This window comes from Schistocerca americana, chromosome 1 (assembly GCF_021461395.2).
Source record: "Schistocerca americana isolate TAMUIC-IGC-003095 chromosome 1, iqSchAmer2.1, whole genome shotgun sequence".
NCBI classification, from domain to species: Eukaryota; Metazoa; Arthropoda; class Insecta; order Orthoptera; family Acrididae; genus Schistocerca; species Schistocerca americana.
Window position 1 is genome coordinate 376,977,363 of NC_060119.1, and position 24,615 is coordinate 377,001,977.

Consider the following 24,615-nt stretch of genomic DNA (forward strand, 5'->3'; position numbering starts at 1 on the left):
TGAGCCTAAAAACTTGATGGGTGAGAGAGTGGTGTTGTGAGGCAGTGGTGCAGAAAATTTGAGGCTGGTCGCACAGATGTACATGCTGAAAATCGTCGAGGAACATTTTCAGATGTGGCTGATGAACTTGTACAACATGTTGACGAAATTGTGCGTCCGAGACATCGCTTCAAAATTTCGGAACTTTTAGAACAAGTGTCTCAGATTTCAAGGACAAGCTTATTTGACACTGTGAAACAAAGGTTAGGTTGCCATCAGATTTCTGTACGTTTAGGACAGAAATGGCCAATCAGTACTCACAAAACTGGAAGAATTGATACGGTCTTGGCATTCCTTCAGCGCTACCATGAAGAGAAGGGAGGAATTTCTGAACGGAATTGTGACTGGGGACGAGACACTGGTACAATAAGTGATATCTGAGTCTAAGAAAAGTCCAAACAGTGGATGCACACTTATTCTCACAATAAGCCCAAAAAATTCAACTGACACTGGCAAACTGCAAAATGATGGTCACAGTTATTTCGGGCCGCAGGCGTATTTTGACAACAGATTTCATGAGAGTAACGCATGAGGTGCAGTGGCATCACATGTTTGTTGTGAGAAGCCAATGAAACTGCGAAGTGGATGAAGCAGGAATGCCACAGGATGGTTACCGAAGCAATCACGACAATGTGTTACCCCACGCTGCAAATCGAACGAAAAAAACACTCAGAGTTTCTCGCTGGGAGATTTTTCAACGTCCTCCCCATGTTCAGAACTTGGCACCAATCGACTTCCATCTCTTTCGCAGGATGACGGCGATAGAGGCTACTCAGCACTTCACGATGGACAGTATTCTGTCAACAACGGGCTGAAGCAGCAGGTGACCATTCTTTGCAGAGAGGTAAAGAAGCTGGTGGCACGGTACAACAAATGTTTTCCAACTGAGCTACCCATACACGAATCACAACCTGTCCTCACAGATTAACTTCGAACAGCACCTCATCGATTACCTTCCAAACTTGCTAGTCTTGCAAATTTCACAGGAGAGCTTCTGTGAAGTTTGGAAGGTAGGAGACGAGGTACTGACAGAATTAAAGCTATGAGGACGGGTCGCTAGTCGTGCTTGGATAGCTCAGTTGGTAGAGCACTTGCCGGCGAAAGGCAAAGGTCTCGAGTTCGAGTCTGGGTCCAGCACACAGTTTTAATCTTCCAGGAAGTTTCATAGCACCGCACACTCCTCTGCAGAGTGAAAACCAGTCGGTTCCACGTAAACACATTCCACACCTTTACGGAGTCACCACCACCTTGCACAATACCTTGTCGACAACTTCGTGGGTTCTGCGTCACACTGAAACCTTATCATCAGATCTTACCAACTTAAATGTGGACTCATCTAACCAGACCACGATTTTCCAGTCGCCAAAGGTCCAACTCATATGTGATCAGGAGCCCAGGAGAGGCGCTACAGTCGATGTCACGCTGTTAGCAAAGGCACTCGCGTCGGTCGTTTGCTGCCACAAGCTATTAACGCCAAATTTCGCCACATTTTTTATCTCTTGCGAACAGAAACCAGACTGTCGCCATGTTTTTTAATTGTGTGTCTACTATCTTACTTGTCTGATTCCTGTGTATTTTATTAACATTGCCAAACCCTTTGCTTTATGTTTTAACTATCCACAATTTTCCGCCGTTTTACAATTTAAGTCACCGTTTTATCGCCTGTTTTTCTTGTTTCTTTTCTCCTTACGTTCTTTTTAAAAGTCTGTAGGCTGTAGAGCAGCGTACTGCTGCCAGCCCGCCCCCCTTCGGGGGGAATTGAAATTCAATAAAGGAAAAAATATGGGTATAAAAATCTTTTTATTTATGTAACTTTGACTAATTGCTTGTAGATGACGTACATGATTACATACTAATATTATAACTTTACAGTGTAAATTGCCCTGAAGATGATCCCATCGCGGGTTGAAATTGGTTGGCGGCAAAATAAATAATGCGATTGTGACTGTCATTTTGAATAATTGATTATAAGTAAATTAATCGCTGTTATCTCCACACAACTATGTTGTCTAAAAATTTAAACACTGTCGAACATGATCGCTTTGGTGGTCCAGCTGTTATGGCGTGGGTGGGGGGCCTACCGACCTCCAGATCTTTGAACACGGTACACTCACTGGTCAACGTTACTGCGCCGCTGCATTCCTTCCCCGTGTGCTTCTTTTCCGGGGACCATTTGGTCCTGATTTCATTTTTAAGGATGACCTACCGCATCGAAGAGCACAGGTGGAGGACCTCTTGGAACGAGAGGAAATTCGGCGAATCGACGGGCCCGCCCTTTCATCCGACTTAAATCCCATCGAGCACGTGGGGGACACGTTGAGCAGCCGTATTGCACAACATCCACGTGCGGCAACGGCCATCCAGCAGTTGTCAACCGCGCTGGTGGGGAATGGAACGCCCTACCACAAAGACTCCTCACCATCCTTCTGGCCAGCATAGAAGAAAGTTGCAGAGCATGCACTGGCGTCCGTGGTGATCCCACACCTTATTAAGAACGTCTTGCCCTTCGTAATGTTCAGAGGACCATCACGAAAACTGGTGACTTCAGTGTAATTATTGTCTTTGTGTAAAAGCGTGACTTCTGTTCGTCTCATTGCGCGTTCCTGGAGTTACCTCTTGTACTGTACCGCAGCACTGCTTTCCGGGAATGGTTACACCGAGCCATGTTACTTGGCAGTGACACATCTTGCGAATGTCACTTTCTTCCTTAAGTTTTGCACACTATATTTACGCTGGTCAGGAACAGACTGAAAATCTTGCAAGGGTATTGCAGGGTAATTGTATTGAGAAATAATTTTTAAGAAAAAATTCGCTATGTTACACAGTTTCCGAATCAATTAGCATTGAAGTTATCCAATCACGCCGTTGCGCGCGCAGGTCCCTTTTTACTGGAACGCTTGTGCTTTTATTATTGTATACTTTCAAGATTTTCGGTTCGATCCCCAGCCAGTCTTACAATTTTTAGCGGTCACTAGTCACTACTTTCTCCTCTGTCAATGTTTGTCAATGTGGAAAATGCTGCGTTCCGCAGCGTTTCAGAGCGCACATTAAATTGTAGGCCTCATCCCCCATAACTGACTAGATAAATCAGTTCAGAAATCGGAGTAACGCAACGACTTACCACAACAGAACCATGCCTGGTGAAGCTCTGTGGTGTTCGAACCAACCTCCGGGCTGACGGTTGCTTTCTCTTCCTTTTCTGCATTGAGATATGTGCGTCTTGCACCCTTGAATACAAAAACCATGTAATTTTACTCAAATTATTGTATGTCTAAGTTTCATGTCACTGTGTATATTCGTGTGATGTTTTATATTGGAAAGTTTAGTGTTAACATTAGCTTAAATTCAATTGAAATAAGTAGAAATGCTGTTTGCAGCGACTGCGATGTATATTCTATAGAAAGTATTTAGAAAGTACGGGCTCTGTGTTCTCTGCAGCGAAAGAAGTAAAGTGAAAGCAGCGTTGTTCTATGACCATCGACATTTACAAATTTTCGATGTTGGGGTTGTAAATCATTGTTTCAAAATTGACAATGAAGTAAGCGTAACATCCAAGTTAAAGACAAAATATCTACCTTCGACGTTCCTGAGTTACCGCTGTGAATAAGTTTTACGTCATTTAAACAAATCTCTTTTTTAACATGACTCATTATGACACCTTTGCAACACTTTTGCGACTTGTCAAGCGATGCCGTGGGACGGTGGTGGCGGAGGGGACGAGAGGGGAGGGGGAATGGAAGTAATATTTATGAACTAATTAAGCTAGGCAAATTAGCTATTGTGGCTAAGCGTGTACTACTGCTATTCATTTTCAGTTCTGTTCATACTTACGTGGTGCCAAGTAGCGTATGCCTGTATTGTTTGGAATGTTTTTTGCTTAATTACTAAAAATAATTCTTCGAATTTATGAATACATTCTCCGTTTGTAACACGAAACATTAAATGTGAGTCATGTAGATATACGTACTTACACACAAATTGGCTAAAAAAGTGAAGCAACCAGAAGACATGGTCACAGATCAAAGTAATTACATTCATATACAAATCAGCGGCAGGCATGTAAATGAAATGCTCCGTGCAAGTCTCGTATGAGACGGCATTATCAGCACCTGACAGAGATTAGAAAGAGGCCTCATTGTGGGGATCGACTTCGCGCACGATTGTTATAATAAATCTCATTCCAGAAAAGGCAGCTGAAGGTATTGTTAAGGATGTCCTTCAAAGAATTATTAAGTGGTGCTCAGAAAATGGACTCTCCCTTTAGTTTGAAAAAACTCTCTATATCCAGTTCTGTACACCGAACAGAGCCATACCAACTACTGATGTAGCATATGAACAGGGCTCAGTTAACAGGGTAGATTTCTCCAAATTTTTGGGTGTTCACATTGATGACAACGTAAACTGGAAGAAGCATATTAACTGAGCTTCTCAAACAATTAAGTTCAGCTTCTTTCGCTCTTCGTATAATCGCTAGTCTTGCTAATAAACAAATCAGCCTCCTAACGTACTTTGCATATTTCCACTCAATAGTTTTTGGGGTACTTTATGTCACTTAGACATAAAGTACTGGTTGCACAACAGAAAGCAGTGAGAATAATTAGTGGTGTTCACCCAAGGACGTCATGTAGGCACCTATTCAAGGAGTTAGGTATTTTAACTGCACCACCAGAGTTCATATATTCGATAATGAAATGCGTTATAAATAATCCAGCTCAATTTGCGAAGAACAGTGATGTTCATACTACAAGAGCAGAGGGAAAAATGACCTTTCCTATCCTATTGAAGCTGTCAGTTGCTCAAAAAGGAGTAAATTATTCAGCAACAAAAGTCTTTGATCATGTGTCCAACAACATAAAGTGTCTAGCAGGTAACAGATCAAGATTTAAAAATCATTTCTTTTGGACAACTCCTTCTATTACAAGAACGAGTTTCTCTTTCAGAATTGGTAAAAAAATTGTACCTCTAAATGTAGCTGCATGTATAAAACTAAAAATTTTACAGGGTTGAAGTGGGAATATTCCACTATGTCCCTAAACAAATTCCGCATTTTTTCACTCTAAATCAGCTGGGAACGAAAATATGTTGCATTAGTCATTGAACGCCCCTCATATCTGTAGGTTGCTTTCTTCACTATTCTATGTTTTTCATTTATCGATGGTAAAACTATTGATGTTTTGGGACCAATTATCATCGATCATTGATATTGAGAGGTCGATGGTTAAATCAAAATCAACATGAGTAGCCGTCTTAGATTGTTTGCAGACGATGCTGTCATTTACCGTCTTGTAAAGTCATCAGATGATCAAAACGACTTGCAAAACGATTTAGATAAGATATCTGTATGGTGCGAAAAGTGGCAATTGACCCTGAATAAGGAAAAGTGTGAAGTTATTCACACGAGTACTAAAAGGAATCAGCTGAATTTCGATTACACGAAGTCACACAAATCTGAAGGCTGTAAATTCAACTAAATACTTAGGGATTACAATTACAAATAACCTAAATTGGAACGATCACATAGATAATATTTCGGGTAGAGCAAACCAAAGACTGCGATTCATTGGGAGAACACTTAGAAGTGCAACAGGTTTACTAAGGAGACTGCTTACACCACGCTTGTCCGCCCTATTTTGGAGTATTGCTGTGCGGTGTGGGATCCGCATCAGGTGGGACTGACGTATGACATCGAAAAAGTACAAAGAAGGGCAGCTCGTTTTGTATCATCGCGAAATAGGGCAGATAGTGTCACAGACATGATACGTGATTTGGAGTGGCAATCATTAAAACAAAGGCGTTTTTCGTTGCGACGGGATCTTCTCATGAAATTTCAATCACCAGTTTTCTCCTCCGATTGCGAAAACGTTCTGTTGGCACCCACCTACAGAGGGAGAAATGATCATCACGATAGAATAAGAGAAATCAGGACTCGCAGAGAAAAATTTAAGTGCTCGTTTTTCCCGTGTGCCGATCGAGAGTGGAACGGTTGAGAGACAACATGAAGGTGGTTCATTGAACCCTCTGCCTGGCACTTTATTTTGAATAGCAGAGTGATCACGTAGATGTAGATGTAGCATCGACGATGTTACGGTGCCCGTTTATTTCCAAGTCCGTATCGATCTTAGTGCTGAGTTTTCACTCATACGGCGCTTTGGCGTTTGGCGGTTGTTTCCGTGTGTGATCGCTGGCGTGAAGACAGTTCGGCTCGGCTGGGGTTGTTTGCGTCTGGACGCCGAGTGGGGCCCGATGGGAAGACCAGACCGTGATTTTACGGTTAATAGTGTGGACAGCGGCGTGGTGTGCCGTTTGACTTGATTCGCAAGGGGAGCAAAATATCACCTGTTTAGTTTGTCGAGCCTGAGTTTGAAATACCTTCTATGTGCGGCAGGATGTCATTTCGTCGTCCTGTCTCTCCGTCGCTGGGATTGCTATCCTCATTTACCTTCCCATGGATGTATATCGATGGGGTACGCTGCTCTCCGTACTCTACTAGACGCTGGTGATGGAAGTGCGCCGTTCAGCGGCATGCTAGTCTGGGTGCTTTATGTTTGATCTTCAAGTGCATAGTCTTCGAGTTTGCCTTGCGCAGTTGGATTGGAGTTTATTTTGTCTTGTGGTGCTTCCGCTTTCCGTTAACGAAGGTTAAGCTTGATTCGGCACTGCGTACGACGCTTGCCACCTCAGCAGGCGGGTCGGAGGCACCTTCGCGACTAAACGGGAGCCTTTGGACTGAGAGGTCTTATGTTTTGCATATTGATCATAAATTGTTGTTTTGGTATTAAGTTGGCTGACGTTTCTTATGGATTTCCCGGCATTTTGTCTGTTGTCCGGCCCGGGCTAGGTCTCGTTATGTTAAAAGTCGGTCCTTGTTTTGGCTTAGTACGATTTTGGTTTACTGTCTGGTGGTTGTGGTAGTACGCCGGGTCGCTATGGTTGTGTTGCATTTTGTATGGGGCTGTGTGCTCGGAGCCGTGGAGTACCATTTGTGTGAACTGCTTCACTGGGGAGTACTGATCGGGCCATTCTTGGTTCTCTGCTATAGGAAATGATTTTATTATTATTTTAAAGTAACATTATCACTTAAATGATTTAATTCTTGTTGCGTCAATTGCAACTTGGGTACTGAGAAATTTAGTAGTGTAATTACGGAAGATTTAATAGTGGCACATGCCCCTTTACCTGTTTCGTAATCTGTTAATTACCGAAAGACCTTAAGCTTATAGTCATATGATGTGATTTTCTTAATTTATTGTATTTTTATGTCATGTTATTGTTGCTTTTATTTGCTGATCACTGGTGTACTGTTCCAAGTATTAAAATGTTTTCGCCCGCCGGTGTGGCTGAGCGGTTCTAGGCGCTTCAGTTTGGAACCGCGCGACCGCTACGGTCGCAGGTTCGAATCCTGCCTCGGGCATGGATGTGTGTGATGTCCTTAGGTTAGTTAGGTTTAAGTAGTTCTAAGTTCTAGGGGACTGATGACCTAAGATATTAAGTCCCATAGCGCTCAGAGCCATTTGAACCATTAAAATGTTTCAGGTAGCTATTACTTGGGTGGAACGCGCGGAACCGCAACGGAGAGAGTAGTTGCGTGCATTACGTGTCCGTTGTTGGCGCGGCCTGGTGTCCGTTGTTCGTTTTGGTGCACCTGAGTTAAGTATTGTGTTGCCACCACCCTTGCGGCCCCGTCGTAGTCTTCTCATAAACATTTCCTTCAAGGCATTTTAGTTAATTTTATGCTAGTATTTTTTTTTAATTTCTTACATTGGTAAAATTGTGCGGCCTTCATTATGCACACTGTTTGTCATAGCGGAGTTGATGTGCCATTGTAATTTCTTAAACTCCATTGTGTGTGCCCTTCGTGATACGTATTGTCATAATAAATTGAGTATGGCAATTATAATCTCATATATCATGATGTGCGTGTGTAATGGATGATTGTTATTTCTGTTTTGGCGCCCTTCATGCCTCCTTTCTTGTCCCTATTGGTACGCTATCCTTGTGTTGGTAACCCACACCAGATGATTTGCCAGCATCGCCCATCCGCAGGACACTCCACTGCGGAACCCGTGCTCAATGAGGGGCAAAACGACTGTGCACGTTACAGTAGACATTCGGTGCTGAACGTGATGTTGCGACGCGGGGTTCTGTAGCGCAGGGAGGGCGCGGGAGCCGAGCTGCGTGGCGGGGTGAGGCCGCTGGCCCGGCCCGGCGCGGCGCGGCGCACCCTTGACTTTTATCGCGGCCGCCAAGGCCGGCCCGCGGCTGCCAGAGCGCGAGGCGTGGTGTTGCGCGCCAGTCGCCGCCACCATGTCTTCGCGAGCGGCCGCTCTGCTGCTCCTCCTGCTCTCAGGTGAGCCGAGCCGCGCAGCTGCGCACTCGCCGCGGAGCTTCAGCAAGGGGAGAGTAGAAACCGATCTCTAGCTACCCTCGTTTATACTTTCCAAACCGCCCTACCGCACGTGAAGGAGGGTACTTTGTCACTTCCCGCCTTTCGTCTGCCAGTCGCGAATAGTGCGCGGGAATGACAATTGTTGGCAAGCCTCCGTGTGTGTTCTAACTTTTCTAACTTGAACTTTATGTCTCTCCATGATATATACGTATCAGGAAAGAATACATTAGTACACACCCTCTCCAAATTTTAACAGAGAAGAACATCGCGATACACAATACCTCTTGTAACGTCTCGCACGGGCGTTGAATGTCCATCTCCGCGACGCTTTCCGGCTTACAACTTCTGCTGCTCTGAAATTCACACTCATATTTGGCAGAGCGTTCACAGAATCGCTTCCACACTATTTCTTCACTGTTCCACTGACGCATAGCAAAAAAAGGGCTCTGAGCACTATGGGACTCAACATCTCAGGTCATCACTCCCCAAGAACTTAGAACTACTTAAACCTAACTAACCTAAGGACAGCACACACATCCATGCCCGAGGCAGGATTCGAACCTGCAACCGTAGCGGTCGCGCGGTTCCAGACTGAAGCACCTAGAACCGCGGCCGGCTGACGCATAGCACCTGGCAAAAATTAACCCTTCAGTCTTACGGTATGACCTATGATTTGTTTTATTACTCCAGTCATTTCTCCCTGCGTAGACCTGAGTCATAAAATATTTTGGCACTCGGAAGAGAAAGTTGATGGTTGAAATTTCGAGAAGCCGGCCTGGGTGACCGAACGGTTCTAGAGGCGCTACAGTCTGGAACCGCGTGACCGCTACGTTCGCAGGTTCGAATCCTGCCTCGGGCATGGACGTGTGTGATGTCCTTAGGTTAGTTAGTTTAAGTAGTTCTAGGGGACTGATGGCCTCAGAAGTTAAGTCCCATAGTGCTCAGATCCATTTGAACCAATTTCGAGAAAATATGTCACCGCAAGGAAAACCGCCTTTGTTTTAAAGAATATCACACCAACGCACTTAACATGTTCGTGACACTCTCTTCCCCACTTTGCGGTAATATAAAACGAGGTTCTCTTCTTGAAACTTTTTCAATATCCTACTTCAGTCATATCCGATAAGGGCCCCACGCCTCCCAACAATACAACAGAAGACCATGTACCAAGCGTAGTGCAGACAGTCTGTTTGGTAGTTTTGGTACAGCTTCTAAGTGTTCTGCCATTAAAACGCAGTCTGTCGTTCGCTTCTCCACAACATTTTGTGTGTCATGATTCCAATTTAAGTTTTTTTGTAATTGTAATTCTTGGGTCAACTGCCACTGTTATCACCCTGCACATATCTTTTGTACATCATTTTACAATTAATTTTGGTTTCCTGTTGACTGTACTAAACAGTGAACGATAACGTCATTTGCAAACAGTCTAATAGGGCTCCCCAGATTGTCTGTTAAAACGTTTACATTGAGTAACAACAGTAGAAACTCTGTAACTCTTCGTTGGGGAGCCCCACATACCATTAGATGACTTTCCGTCACTTACTACGAACTGTGATTTTTCCGACAGGTAATCACGAATGCAGAGGCATAACTGAGATGTCACTCCATAGGCGCGCAATCTAATTAGCCTCCTCACTTCAAAATGGTTCAAATGGCTCTCAGCACTATTGGACTTAACATCTATGGTCATCAGTCCCCTAGAACTTAGAACTACTTAAACCTAACTAACCTAAGGACATCACACAACACCCAGCCATCACGAGGCAGAGAAAATCCCTCACCCCGCCGGGAATCGAACCCGGGAACCCGGGCGTGGGAAGCGTGAACACTACCGCACGACCAAGCCTCCTCACTCCTTATATACTACATCTGACTTTCATTTTTATTTTTCTAGCTCAGGAAATAAACTAACGCCGCTGTGCGTGACTGTGGCATATACTTTATGCAATATGAGGCTTGCTCCTTCGGAATGCACGTACCGCTTATAGGCGTTGTGTGCGTTCACTGCTCGGTAAGTTCTGGGAATGTTCAGCTGTCTGCGGTATAGCGTGGCGTAATACATCTACATTCTGCATAGCACTACGAAGTGCGTAGCGGAGACTGCGTCCCATTGTACAAGTTGCTGGGGCTTCTTCTCGTTCCATTCACATATGGAGAAACGGAAGAATGACTGAATGTCTATGTGCGCGCTGTAATTAATCTTTGTCTTGACCTCAAACTCCTCATGGGAGGCGGCTGTAGTATATTCTTGGAGTCGTCAGTCTTGAAACTTTGTAAGTTGGCCTTCTCGGTCTAGTTTACGCCTATTACCTATGACTATTCGTGCTGCCCTTCTCTGTATACGTTCTGAGTCCCCTGTTAGTCCCACACACTTCAGCAATATTGTACGGTGGGTCGCACACTTATTTGCAAGCGATCTCTTTTATAGAGTGCATTTTCCATGTATCCTACGAATAACCCAACGTATCGTGCCCGCTTTACCCACAACTGAGCCTATCAGATCGCTTCATTTCATGATTCTACAAGGTATTACACCCAGGTATTTGTATGAGCTGACCGATTTCAGCTGTGACTTATTGATACGATAGTCAGAGGCTACTACATTTTTTGGTTTTGTGCAGTGAGCGATTTTACATTTCTGAACGTTTATAGCAAGCTGCCAAACTTTGCACCACTTTCAAACCTTATCGATGCGTGCAGCTTTTTTCGGGCAGTATTTCACTACAGATAACCACGTCATCTACACAAACTCTGAGGTTACTATTAATACTGTTTGTCAGGTCATTTACATACAACACGAGCAGAGCACATCCGAAGTTATTTCTATATCTGTCGCTAATTCTTCATCCGACGTAACTTTCTGCGTTCTCCGCTCCCAAAAAATCTTCAGTCCAGTCACAAACTTCACTTAATAGCCTATACTATTGTACGTTTGATAATAATCGTGAATCAAACGCTTGTCTGAAATCGAAAACTACTGAACCCTTACAGCACTACCGAGATCGGGCGTACGTAAGTAGACCTCCGACGCAGAAAGGGTAATGTGTTTGTCAAGGCTACGGTGAGAAGACCTTCGGCTGTTATGATTTCATCGTCGCTGGTCGCATCCGTGCAAGTGAATCCTGTATTCCCTTTCTGTTATTTTCCGAAAGCAGTGGAGAATATTTAGGAAGATTTCGTCTCCTTAGTACTGTTTCCAGAGGACTGTCTTGGCGGTTGTTAATGCATATGACGCATGTTGGCTGCCTCTACGCAAATATTCTGTTATTGAGAGGAATAGCGTTTTCAGATTCAAGTATCAGTAGCGTGTGATCTTATCCCACTATTCGTTCACAATACATGTTTTAGCTGGCTCCCTTAGGTGCAGTCGGTAAGTCGAGTTCGCGAAATAATGTGTGGGTTTGAGTACCACCGTGGGCATCCCTGCGTATTTTGGAAAAATAATTTCGTTCTTGAAAGTGCTGCCATACTGTCTTCCAGCAGCGATTAAGTGTCAAGCTGCCCACATGATCACCGAAGCTCGCCTCTGTGTCAACTTATTCTGAAAAGATACACACGCACGTCACACGAAGGGACGCAACACTGAAGATCAAATATCTCAATTTATATTCTACTGTTTGAAGTTCACAAAGAAATCTTATCCAAACCGCTTCTTCCAGTCTAGTGTTTTTCTCAAAATCGAAATGTATGGAAGGTGGAGCCGTGTATGAGGCACAGGTAAGAGGCAATTATCTCCTGTAGGTTTGCGTCAGTACCTTTGCTGAACGTCAGCTGACTACATACAATTCATTCCTCTGACGCAACGTTGCTAGGGTAATTATTTTAATCGAAGGACGAAGGTGAACAGACCATGGATTTAATGTGTAAATGTATTAATTACTGTTAAAAAATTGAACGGACATAGTCTCCCTAAATAAGATTTGAACATGGGCAACTGGAACTGGCTCAAGACCGTCTGCGTGGTGTCATCTCGCTCAATACTACGATCCCAATTAAATCAATAAAAGGTCCAAAATAAATGTAGAGCAGAAACGGTACTTGATAGATTGGCACGGGAGTAGCTCTGTAAAGTATAACCTGCCATAGCTCGCATTCTCACCGACTTTCCTTCAGATCCTCTCCTTCCACTTGTGCTGCGTTGTTACGAATGTGTGGTTACACCAAGGAGCAGCGGTTTCACTCACTGACCCAGAGCCATCGTCCTCAGTCTGCGCGTCCCTGGGACCTACTTAGCGACTACGGCCGACAATCTGCTTCAGTCGCAGTTTTCAAGGCTTTGCCGGTGAGATTCCCTCCCTTAGAGTAGCTCTGCGGAACAGGTAACCCTCTGTCAGAAGTTCAAATACTCTAATGCGTGAATGCATACAGTAGCCTAATTTGTCAGTTTAGGCCCACTAGGAAGCTAAGGTCAATCCCATTAAGTCTGTTCCCTGCCTAGTGTATTTTGATCTTGAAACGATTTAGGATCCTCAATAAATAGGGTTATGAGTTTTGCTGTATTATCATTATAGCAAGGTAAATTAAAGCAGATCTTCTGTTCGAGATCGCCTTACTGAGCAATACCGTCCTCAAATCAGCGCTAACCATGGTCACAGTATTTTGGCAACCAGTAAGCGCCAGGGGAAGCACTGTGTGTGTTTGTTGTAAACATTATCCCTATAGAGGTTCTCTACTATTCTACAGCGTGAGTAAACTTCCCGTTATTATGTAACTTGGTATGTGTCAAGACAAGATAGATTAGGCACTTATGTAATATTAAACATTCAATTTTGTAATTGTAGGTAATTGTCCAGCTATTTAACAACATGGAAAAATGTCTTCGTAGATTAACATGAAGTCCCAGTACTAGCTACTAACGCATTTATATTAAAATAAATTTCAGTTACATATCCTACTATACAACAAACACTTCGCACAGAACTTTTTACATTATTACGCACATTTAAGCTCACTCCTTCCTTAATGATCGTCGTTAAGTCTGTTACTGAATGGCTCTTGTGTATACTTGCCTCTCGTCTATGGATAACAGAACCATAAAATGTCCCACTTTGTTGTAGTAATCCGACATGTAACACATAAATATACAGGGTGAACCGAAATTCTCACATACTGTATAGAGCGATTGGTAGCATGCTAACAGTGCAAAAATGACTCCAACAAACTTTCGTCCTATACATATTTTCGGCAGATAGAAATGTAACTTGGCAGCACTGTAAACCCATGTCTCACAAGCGTCTTCATTTAGTGCTGTGTGCTAGCGTAGTATAGTTAGTACAGTAGGCAGTTTGGCATTAGAATAGTCGAGTTGGAGAATTTCGAGGCTAGCTGTAACTCCTTTTGTTTCCTTGTTTTGATCTCTCCAATAATGCTATAGCAAAAACTGTTTCTTAAATGATACATACCTTACAACAACTATTTTTTAAACGTTGGAAATAACAATTATGCCGCCCGGGGTAGCCGCGCGGCCTGGGCGCCTTGTCACGGTCTGCGCGGCTCCCTGGTCGGAGGTTCGAGTCCTTCCTCGGGCATGGCTGTGTGTGTTGTCCTTAGAGTAAGTTAGTTTAAGTTAGGTTAAGTAGTGTGTAAGCTTAGGGACCGATGCCCTCAGCAGTTTGGTCCCATAAGACCTTATCGTAAATTTCCAAATTTAACAATTATGCGTCAGAAATTCAGAAAAACTCATGCAGAGTAATAATCAGTTGAAAATAAATAGGATTAAATTCATCAGTATGAAAATGTTAGACATATGTATCACATTGAGTGAGAGCGGCCTGTTGTAATATTTTAAACAATCAGTGACAGCATGTCTTTCATTGCACCTCAGTTCTGTGTTAGTATTAAATAATAGTTCACGTGTTTGGCATAAAACTTACTCTAATTGCCGTATAATAAATGCGACAGCAATTACCATATCACGCATTGTAAAATTAGAAAACAATAAAAGCTGCACCTAGATCCATAATCGAACCCTCCAACTCGAGTGTTGCAAGGCAAAATACTACCCACTGCTGCCAAACTGGCTTTCTTTCTAGGCGAAAATATGCAGGAACAGAAGTTTGGTACAGTCATATTTGTACCGTTAGCATGCAAGGAATCACGCTATTGCATCTGAGTGCGCGAGTTTTGATTCTCCTGTGTATTAGAATTGCAGCAGAGCTTTCGAGCGACGAGTCAATTCCCTTCAGTTGTGTGATCTCAATTTTTAAATTTATACCAGGCATCTACTGTTCTCTAGACTACTACTCCGCAAACCACTGCATTGAGGACTGCGGAACGTACTTTGCACCATTGGTGGTCATTCCTTTTCCTGTTCTACACGAAAATGAATGGAGGCGACAATAACTGCATGAACGCCTGTATACAAGCCTACGCCCCTCTTACAATGCCCTCAGTACTAAACGTCTTAATAGCGTTCCAAGAAAATTAAAATATAGCCTTTACTCCGCCGTCTCTGTTGCACATTTATTTTTATTGTGAGTATTTGATCATCTTCAGAACCATGTAAGCAACATGCTCTATGCATACAGATCTACACAGCACAATGACTTACATAAGATGTCCCTTCTACACTACACTCTTGTATGCAGAATATGTCTTTTCTTTCAAAAACCACTTCTTCTTAACCCAAGGATTTTCATCTAGGCTCATGGAGCATTTTCGTAGCTCACTCTTAATGAACGATCTGCATGTTAACAAATCTAGCAGCAGGCCTCTGAACTGCTTCGATTTTTTTTTAAATGCGACTTGCTGGTGTCCCAAAGACTCATGCAGTATTCAAGAATGGGTCAGACGGTGTTACGTACGCATTCTCTTTTACAGGTGCAGTGCACTTTATCAGGGCTCGTCAAATAATCCTTAGCCACTCCTTCGCTTTGCCCTCAACTGATCTTATGTACTTCTACCATTTCGAGTCGTTTCTCAGCACTATGCCTAAACATTTAATCGATGTGCCCGAGGCAAGCGGTATGCCGTTATTACCGCATTCAAACACTACACGAATCCATGGAGGTATGTCCTGTCTTTGCGACTAAATGAAACGTAATTTGTTATTTTTCATACGTGTTTCGCTTCTTTAAATGATGAATCTTCTTCAGCGGCCCTTAATACAGGTTTTTTTATACATAATATAGAGTGACAATTGAACTGTATGGAAAGAAACGTAAATTAGTTATAAACTGCGGCGTGCACACCCTTTATTCAACATGTAACCGTCACTACAGATATTCGAATTTAGGTTCCGACATGTTCGATATCGTCGCCATCACTGGTTATGATGTGGCACAGACGAATAGCGAAATTCTGCATGACCCGCTGAAGTGTCGGAACATCAATGTTATCGATGACCTCCTGAATGGCTGTTTTCAGCTCAGCAACGGTTTTGGGATTGTTGCTGTATACCGTGTCTTTAATACAGCCCAACAAAAAGGAGTTGCATGAAGTTCAGATGCGGAGAATATGGTGGCCAATCGAGACCCATGGCAGTGGTCTCTGCGTACCCTAAGAGTCAGAACGCGGTCCTCAAAGTGCTCCTCCTGGACGTGAAACACTCTCCTGCTTCAATGGGGTCGAGCTCAGTTTTGCATGAACCACATCTTGCTGAAATGAGGGTCACTTTGGATAATGAGTATGAAACCATCTTCCAAAACCTTCACCTACCGTTCGGTAGTCACCGTGCCATCAACGAATATCGCACCGATTATTCCGTGACTGGACATTGCACATCCCACAGTCAGCCCTTGAGGGCAAAGAGACTTCTCGATCGCGAAATGCTGATTCTCAGTCTCACAAATGCGGCAATTTTGATTATTGACGAACACATCCAAATGAAAGTCGGCTTCGTCGCTAAACCAAACCATGCATGCGCATACTAATTCGCATCATGCTCTGCGGCCAACTGTGCAGTTTCAACGTCCTAACGCAAACCGTTCAGAAGTTATGAAGATTTTATTTCTTATATTTCAGTAACTGTCATCCTGTACATTATGCATTAATTAGAAGTGTGTTACTATGTTACGTTGTCTCATGGTATTCTCTTGTTTTTCCGGTTAGAAACGACTTTTGCAGCGTAAGTTTTGTGAGCTAACGTCATCGTTTGGTGTTATTTGCGATTCCCCATATTGGTAGTCGATGTGTAGAGTCCTGGAGATATGTTCACTTGGTTCCCATGTTCCAGGTGACCGATTTCCGTCGTTTTATCGCCCATATTTATAACAACACTTCAAGTTGCACTTTCCAGTGTGTGTTGAGCATGTGTGTGTTTACAGTGTGTATTGTTGCCAACCGTCGCTGTGTGTTTATCTTTCGTCCTTTATTTGCTTGGTCTGTGTAGTTTGATATTTGTTCATTTCTTTTATGTGTGTCTGTGTTTGTTCTATGTGAAGGTGTTGTTCTTTATGTGAGTGGAGATTTTGTGTGTGTGTGTGTGTGTGTGTGTGTGTGTGTGTGTGTGTGTGTGTGGGTGGGTGGGTGGGTGGGTGAGAGAGAGAGAGAGAGAGAGAGAGAGAGAGAGAGAGAGAGAGAGAGAGAGAGAGAGAGAGAGAGAGAGAGAGAGAGAGAGAGTGAGTGAGTGAGAGGGAGAGAGGGAGGGAGGAAGAGGCCTCCCCCCCCCCCCCCACCCCACACACACACACACATACACAAAGAATATCAGCTTCACACACTCACACACACACAAGAACACACACACACACACACACACACACACACACACACACAAAACAAATGAAAAAAATTTCAAACTAAACACACCACACACAAAGAAGGATGAAAGACAAAAATACCGTCACAGTTGGCGACACTACGCACCATAAACACATACACGCTCGGCACACACTGGAAAGTGCAACTTGAAGCATTGTAGTAAATGTGACCGAGAAACCACCGGAAATCGACCATCTGGAGTATGGAGACCGAGTAAACATTTCTGCAGGACTACACATATGGACTGCGAACAGGGGAAATCATACGTAACACCAAACGATAATGTAACTTCATGAAACATATGCTGCAAAAGTCGTTTCTAATCAGAAAAACAAGAGAATAATACTGGATAACGTAACATAGTAATACACTTATAACTCCTATGTAATGTATTCATTATACACACATCAAAAAAAAATTTGCATCACCTCGGTTCCGAGAGTTTCGGAACCTGCACAGAAAATTGGAATAGAGACCAACATAACATCATTTCCTCCCTTTTTATTGCTCGTGGAAACCACACATTGCATATTGTACCACCATATAGCGAGACCAGATTGCTGTACACACTGGTACCTCTAATACCCAGTAGCACGTCCTCTTGCATTGATGCATGCCTGTATTCGTCGTGGCATACTATCCACAAGTTCATCAAGGCACTGTTGGTCCAAATTGTCCCACTCCTCAACGGCGATTCGGCGTAGATCCCTCCGAGTAGTTGTTGGGTCACGTCGTCCAAAACAGCCGTTTTCAATCTATCCGTGGCTTGTTGGACCGCGTTCATGTCTGGAGAACATGCTGGCCATTCTAGTCGAGCGATGTCGTTATCCTGAAGGAAGTCATCCACAAGAGGTGCAAGATGAGGGCGCGAACTGTCATCCATGAAGACGAATGCCTCGGCAACATGCTGCCGATATGGCTGCACTATCGGTCGGAGGATGACATGTATCGTACAGCCGCTACGGCGCGTTCCATGACCACCAGCGGCGTACGCCGGCCCCACAAATACCACCCAAAAACAGCAGGGATCCTCCACCTTGCTGCACTCGCTGGCCAGTGTGTCTAAGGCGTTGAGCCTGACCGGGTTGCCTCCATACACGTCTCCGACGATTGTCTAGTTAAGGCATAGGCGACACTCATCGGTGAAGAGAACGTGCCAATCCTGAGCTTTCCATTCGGCATGTTGTTGGGCCTATTTCTACCGCGCTGCATGATGCAGTGGTTGCAAAGATGGACCTCGCCATGGATGTCGGTAGTGAAGTTGCGCATCATGCAGCCTATTGCACACGGTTTGAGTCGTAACACGACGTCCTACAGCTGCACGAAAAGCATTATTCAACATGGTGGCGTTGCTGTCAGTGTTCCTCCGAGCCATAAGCCGTAGGTAGCGGTCAGCCACTGCAGTAGTAGCCTTTGAGAGGCCTGAGCGAGGCATGTCATCGACAACAGTTCCTGTCTCTCTGTATCTCTTCCATGTCCGAACAACATCGCTTTGGTTCACTCCCAGACGCCTGGACACTTCCCTTGTCGAGAGCCCTTCCTGGCACAAACAAGCAATGCGGACGAGGTCGAACCGCGGTATTGACCGTCCAGGCATGGTTGAACTAGAGACAAAACGAGCCGTGTACCTCCTTCCTGGTGGAATGACTGGAACTGATGGGCTGTCGGACCCCCTCCGTCTAATAGGCGCTGTTCATGCATGGTTTTTTACGTCTTTGGCCGGGTTTAGTGACATCTCTATACAGTCAAAGGGACTGTGTCTGCGATAGAATATCCACAGTCAACGTCTATCTTAGGAGTTCTGAGAACCGGGGTGATGCAACACTATTCTTCATGTGTGTACATAGAAACAAACATCTATTAAAGGCCATTGAAGATGATATTTATATAAAAGAAGCGAAAGGCGTACGGCAAAAAACAAACTGCCTTTTTTGGTTGAATTGCAGGGACAGAACACATGTCCAATAATTTTGAAGAAACTAAGCAACCACGGAAAACGGAAAAATGAGGACATTACAGAAATGTCTACACCACCTATCCGCTGTTCATTTATCCACAAAAGTTTATTGTTTCCAGTTCAGTGTTGATTGAATAGGAAATCGTCGGAAAATTATTTGCTGTTTTAAGCGTTATGTTATGTTAACTGGGGACCTAGAAACGACGGAGAGGCTCCGTCCCCGCCGCAGCCGCAGTGGTCCGCAACCCCACGACGACTACCGCAGTCCACTTCACTTCTCCGCCGCCCCACACTGAACCCAGGGTTATTGTGCGGTTCGGGCCCCCGTGGACCCCCCCCCCCCCCCCCACCCCCCCCCCCACCCCCAGGGAACGTCTCACACCAGACGAGTGTAACCCCTATGTTTGTGTGGTAGAGTAATTGTGGTGTACGTGTACGTGGAGAACTTGTTTGTGCAGCAATCGCCGACATAATGTAACTGAGGCGGAATAAAGGAAACCAGCCCGCATTCGCCGTGGCAGATGGAAAACCGCCTAAAAACCATCCACAGACAGGCCAACTCACCAGACCTCGACACAAGTCCGCCGGGCGGATTCGTGCCGGGGACCAGGCGCTCCTTCCCGCCCGGAAAGCCGTGCGTTAGACTTCACGGCCAACTGGGCGGGCTGTTTTAAGTATTTATTTGGAAGACAGTACGAAACGTAGATCAGAGGGGGGACAGGGAAACTGCGGGAGTCTCTTTAGAAAGTTGCTGCGCTCGGCAAAACCACGCAGTTGCGGGACGCTATGGGCCGGAGAAGTGAGCGGGGCAGAACAGAAGAGGCCGCAAGAAGCCGGCGTTCTCGCTCGAGCCCACTGCCCCGGTCGCTGCCCTGTCACAGACAGGTGGCCGGTCCGCGCAGCAGGCAGCCACCGTAGAAGGACAGCCTGCCGAGTAACCGGTCACCCGCTGGCGTCTGCACAGTCAGTTGCGGCTCTTGTAACGACTGAAAACAAAACAGAAGCTACAGAGAATTTCGATTATTACTTGCACTTTCTCTGATCCTGTTGCGGGTGGTATCCTGATAACATCGGGTGTCATTTTTTCAGGGACATGCGAAGTCGTCGAAGGGGCGTCCAACTGAAAGATTTGCACCGGGCTGTTGACCCTTGCGATGCTATTATTATTATTATTATTATTATTATTATTATTATTACTAGCTAACCCGGCGAACTCTGTTCCGCCTTAAAGCCAATGAATAATCAGATTTTGGATATTAAGTTCAGTTTTTATTAGGAACTACAAATAAAAAGTATTTTAGTGATTCTTCATTCTTTGTTTTTTGGTGCATAGCTTCCACTCTTCAGTTAAGTACCTTGTGATACACTACATTTTTTGTTTTATTATCAGGCGCAAGAACAAACAACGCAGATGGTGCTTGAGGCTTTCCCGACGGACAAAAATGGTCCAAATGGCTCTGACCCCTATGGGACTTAACTTCTCAGGTCATCAGTCCCCTAGAACTTAGAACTACTTAAACCTAACTAACCTAAGGACATCACATTCCCGAGGCAGGATTCGAACCTGCGACCGTAGCGGTCGCGCGATTCCAGACTGTAGCGCCTAGAACCGCTCGGCCACTCAGACCGGTCCCGACGGACATGTTGTATATATGGTTCTCGGGCGAGACGTCGGATGTCATAGTGAAAACTACCCAATATTTCATCAGCGCATCGAGCAGAGAGGAGTATTATTGCTCATACTACGGATGCCGATTCGCCAGCAACATAAATATTCTGTTGACAACGGGAGGATAGTCACGCACCTACGCGGACGCGCATGTTTGATTGCGGCTTCCGACAGAAGTCGCTGGGGCGGCCGATGGCAGCGCAGAGCAGCAGCGGCAGCCTCCGCGCGTGCGCCGAAGTCTTTGGTTCTTCATCCTGTAGGTGGCGTTGCTGTCCTTCCAACTATCGGTTGATATCGTCGCTATTGGCCATCGAATTTGGCGCCTCCTCGCAAGCACACTTTCTGCCTAAGACATAAATAGGGGGCTCTGGTCCTGCCTTAGCAGTGTGTTCGTCGCACCTAAAGATGTCGGCCAATTGCGCTGATGAAATATTGTGGAGTTTTCACTATGACATTCGACGTCTCGCCCGAGAACCATAGTCATGCCTTATCAGTGTGTTCGTCGCACCTGATGTCGGCCAGTTGCGCTGATGAAATATTGTAGAGTTTTCACTATGACATCCGACGTCTCGCCCGAGAACCATATATACAACGCAGATGGTCTTCCGACCCGTGAACATGCCACATATAGTTGACCATGTGAAAAACATGGATATTCCAGATTTAGACCACAAACTTTCAAGGACTGGCCTTGTGATTTGTTAACGGTCATGGCGAATGCAAGACGGATCGGAAATTGAAGTCTTTTAAACTCAAACGGCATATCGGCTGGGATCATCGGGATCGTCGGAATGAGAGCTTCCTCACCTTCGAATTTTCCTTTGAGTATCGTCGCGTAAATAACATTGTTCATCAATTTACTTACCACCAAACTCGTACCGTTGCACAGTTTTGGTTGGTTTATGTTTCCAAGCATTATTACTACGGAGCCAACTTTTAGGTGTAAATTGTGCGGTGGTAAGCCAGGCACATTCAAGGAGTTTAAAAATTCAATTGGATAGTTGGTGGCTTTATCTTCATTTGTTACACAGTCAACAGATTTGAATGAATGCATTTTACCAATGATCTCATTCTGAATCATGTAGTTTAGGTCATCTACATGTTTATTCTTAGCCGCTAAAATTGCTCGCTCACTCAACCATTCATTACTTTTGTAGTTAGCAATGATGTTTGGGAATACTTTGTTGATAAGTTCGTCTTTCGATGAGACAATGTTATAGAAATTATGACGAAACGAAATTTTTAATTAATGATATATACTGATACTTAACCATAGACATTTAGCTGTCATTTGCGTTTTGTTCTTCCATGTCAGATGCGTTTTTGTTATATCACGTTTTATAGTGACGTTTACCTGACATTTGCGTTTTGTTATTCCATGCCAGTTGCGTTTTTGTTACACCACGTTTTATAGCGCTCGAACGGGATAAAAAGTATCCTATGTCCGTCTCCTGGTTCTAAGCTACTTCTCCACCAATTTTCAGCCAAATCGGTGCAGCCGTCGTTTAGCTGACATTTGCGTTTTGTTATTCCATGCCAGATGCGTTTTTATTATACCACGTTTTATAGCGGTCGAACAGGATAAAAAGTATTCTAGTCCGTCTCCTGGTTCTAAGCTATCTCTCCACCAATTTTCAGCCAAATCGCTCCAGCCGTTCTTGAGTTACAAATAGTGCAACTAACACGACTTTCTTTTATATATATATAGATTATTACTAGCTGGATAATTCCGCATTGCCTGGGTATTTTTTTGCCAATATTCTATTAGAAATGAAAACAAAAAATGAAGGCTGTTTGTACTGAAGTGTCGAAAAAATTTCATTTCAATGTACTCGTGAGAACATCTTTGAAATTATGAAACGGTCGTACAAAGAAATATGCGTAATGTACAGATGTGTAAGTGCAATATCGAAATTAAGAAACATGGTCCCAGACTGTTTCTGCACCCTTAGCGCAGCTGCTTCGCGTGTCTACAACGTGACTTTGTAAATGTCTCTGTGACAACGCCTCTCCACAGGACTTTAGACGGCTATCATTTCGGCTACAGTCGTTTGCACTTCGGAGTTGAAGGCTGTCAAAAGCGCTATCAGCTGTCAGGAATTTCCTTAGGCTGACTCAACTGTAGGAGTGTCTTGGTAGTAAAGAATAAACGTGTTAAGACATCATACATGATGAGCACTTTCTCACGCATCTCAGTGTTTATGACGTCACATCTTCTGAACAATGTGGGATACCACGATATGCTTTTATAGACGCTCAAATGGTTCAAATGGCTCTGAGCACTATGGGACTTAACATCTGACATCATCAGTCCCCTAGAACTTAGAGCTACCTAAACCTATCTAAACTAAGACATCACACACAACCATGTCCGAGGCAGGATTCGAACCTGCGACCGTAGCAGTTGCGCCGTTCCGGACTGAAGCGCCTAGAACCGCTCGGCCACAGCGGCCGGCTTTATAGATGCATTTAGCAGCATATATGGATACCTTTTGTGAAATGTATTGAGAATAAGTAAGTAGCACAGAAGTTATACACTTAAATGTCATGCATATGCATATGGCGGCAGTTTTTCACGCATCTAATTGTTTATGACGCCATATCTCTTAGCATATGATAGGCAGGTGGTTGTTACTCGACAGCGATTGACAGTAGGGGATATGTGCACCAAATACACATACACACACACGTTTTTATAATATGTGTGGATTATATTAGAGTAACCTCTCTGTTTCCTATAAACACGAGATCTATACAACTGGCACTACACTGTCAGGGCTCTGTACTGCGAACTGCGTGATGTACCTCAGCCATTCACTGTAAAACATTACTCAGTGAATTACCGCTAAAATCTCTTCACCAGCTGCAGAATGTAACTGTGATCTGTTAATTTTTTCTTGATGGGATACTCATTGTATACAGAGAAGGGCAGCACGAATGGTCACAGGTTTATTTGACCAGTGGGGGAGTGTCGCACAAATGGTGATGAAACTGAACTGTGAAATACTTGAAAGTTTCACGAACCGGCTTTAAATTATGACTCCAAGAATGTACTACAAATGTCATGCATTGCTCCCGGAGGGACAAAATAATAAGTGAATGGAATATATACCTATATAGGTAAATGAAGGAACATTCCTTGCTGTGGGGTTATGCACTCACTCAGTCTTCAGGCCACGAGTGGCCTACCGGAACCATCCGACCGCCGTGTCATCCTCAATGGAAAATACGGATAGGAGGGACGTAGGGTCAGCACACCGCTCTCCCGGTCGTTATGATGGTATTCTTGACCGAACCCGCCACTAATCGGTCCAGTAGCTCCTCAGTTGACATCAAGAGGCTGAGTGCGCCCCGAAAAATGGCAACAGCGCATGGCGGCCTGGGTGGTTACCCACCCAGGTGCCGACCACGCCCGACAGCGCTTCACTTCGGTGATCTCACGGGAACCGGTATATCCACTGCGGCAAGGCCGTTGTCCGCTGTGGGGTTATGAGCACACTTTATTTAGTTATTTTGCAGAGATTTACACCAATGAATTATAATTTCTTAGCAGAATATTATTTTTTCTATCATATAGTTGGTGTACTTAAAACCAACAAAGTACAAATTACTTTAAATCAAATTGCTAATAATTTTAGTTAGTGAGCTGGAAGCGTTCGAAGTTTTAGGGGTCTATGCAACGCGTGTACATAACTGGCTGAGCTAAGATGGAGATTCTGGTGGCGCACTGTTGATTTAAATGAGGTTGTCAAACGAGTTTTCAGAATACGCAACTCAATGAGCCTTTCAAAAGACGTAAGGACGAGATGTATAGTTGCTGGTCTCACGGAGCGACACGCTTCCTTGCTGCACTGTATAAGGTCA

At 44.3% G+C, this 24,615-nt stretch overlaps 1 protein-coding gene across 1 annotated transcript in view; it reads left to right on the plus strand.

Moving 5' to 3' along the window:
• Window positions 1–8,320: 8,320 nt before the first annotated feature.
• Window positions 8,321–24,615, plus strand: part of LOC124622899 (enhancer of split M1 protein) — a 76,224-nt gene continuing 59,929 nt past the window's right edge. Inside the window, exon 1 of the mRNA XM_047148692.1 lies at window positions 8,321–8,386. Within this exon, the coding sequence (XP_047004648.1) occupies window positions 8,344–8,386 (43 nt within the window). The 5' untranslated portion in view covers window positions 8,321–8,343. The remainder of the gene's footprint in view (window positions 8,387–24,615) is intronic.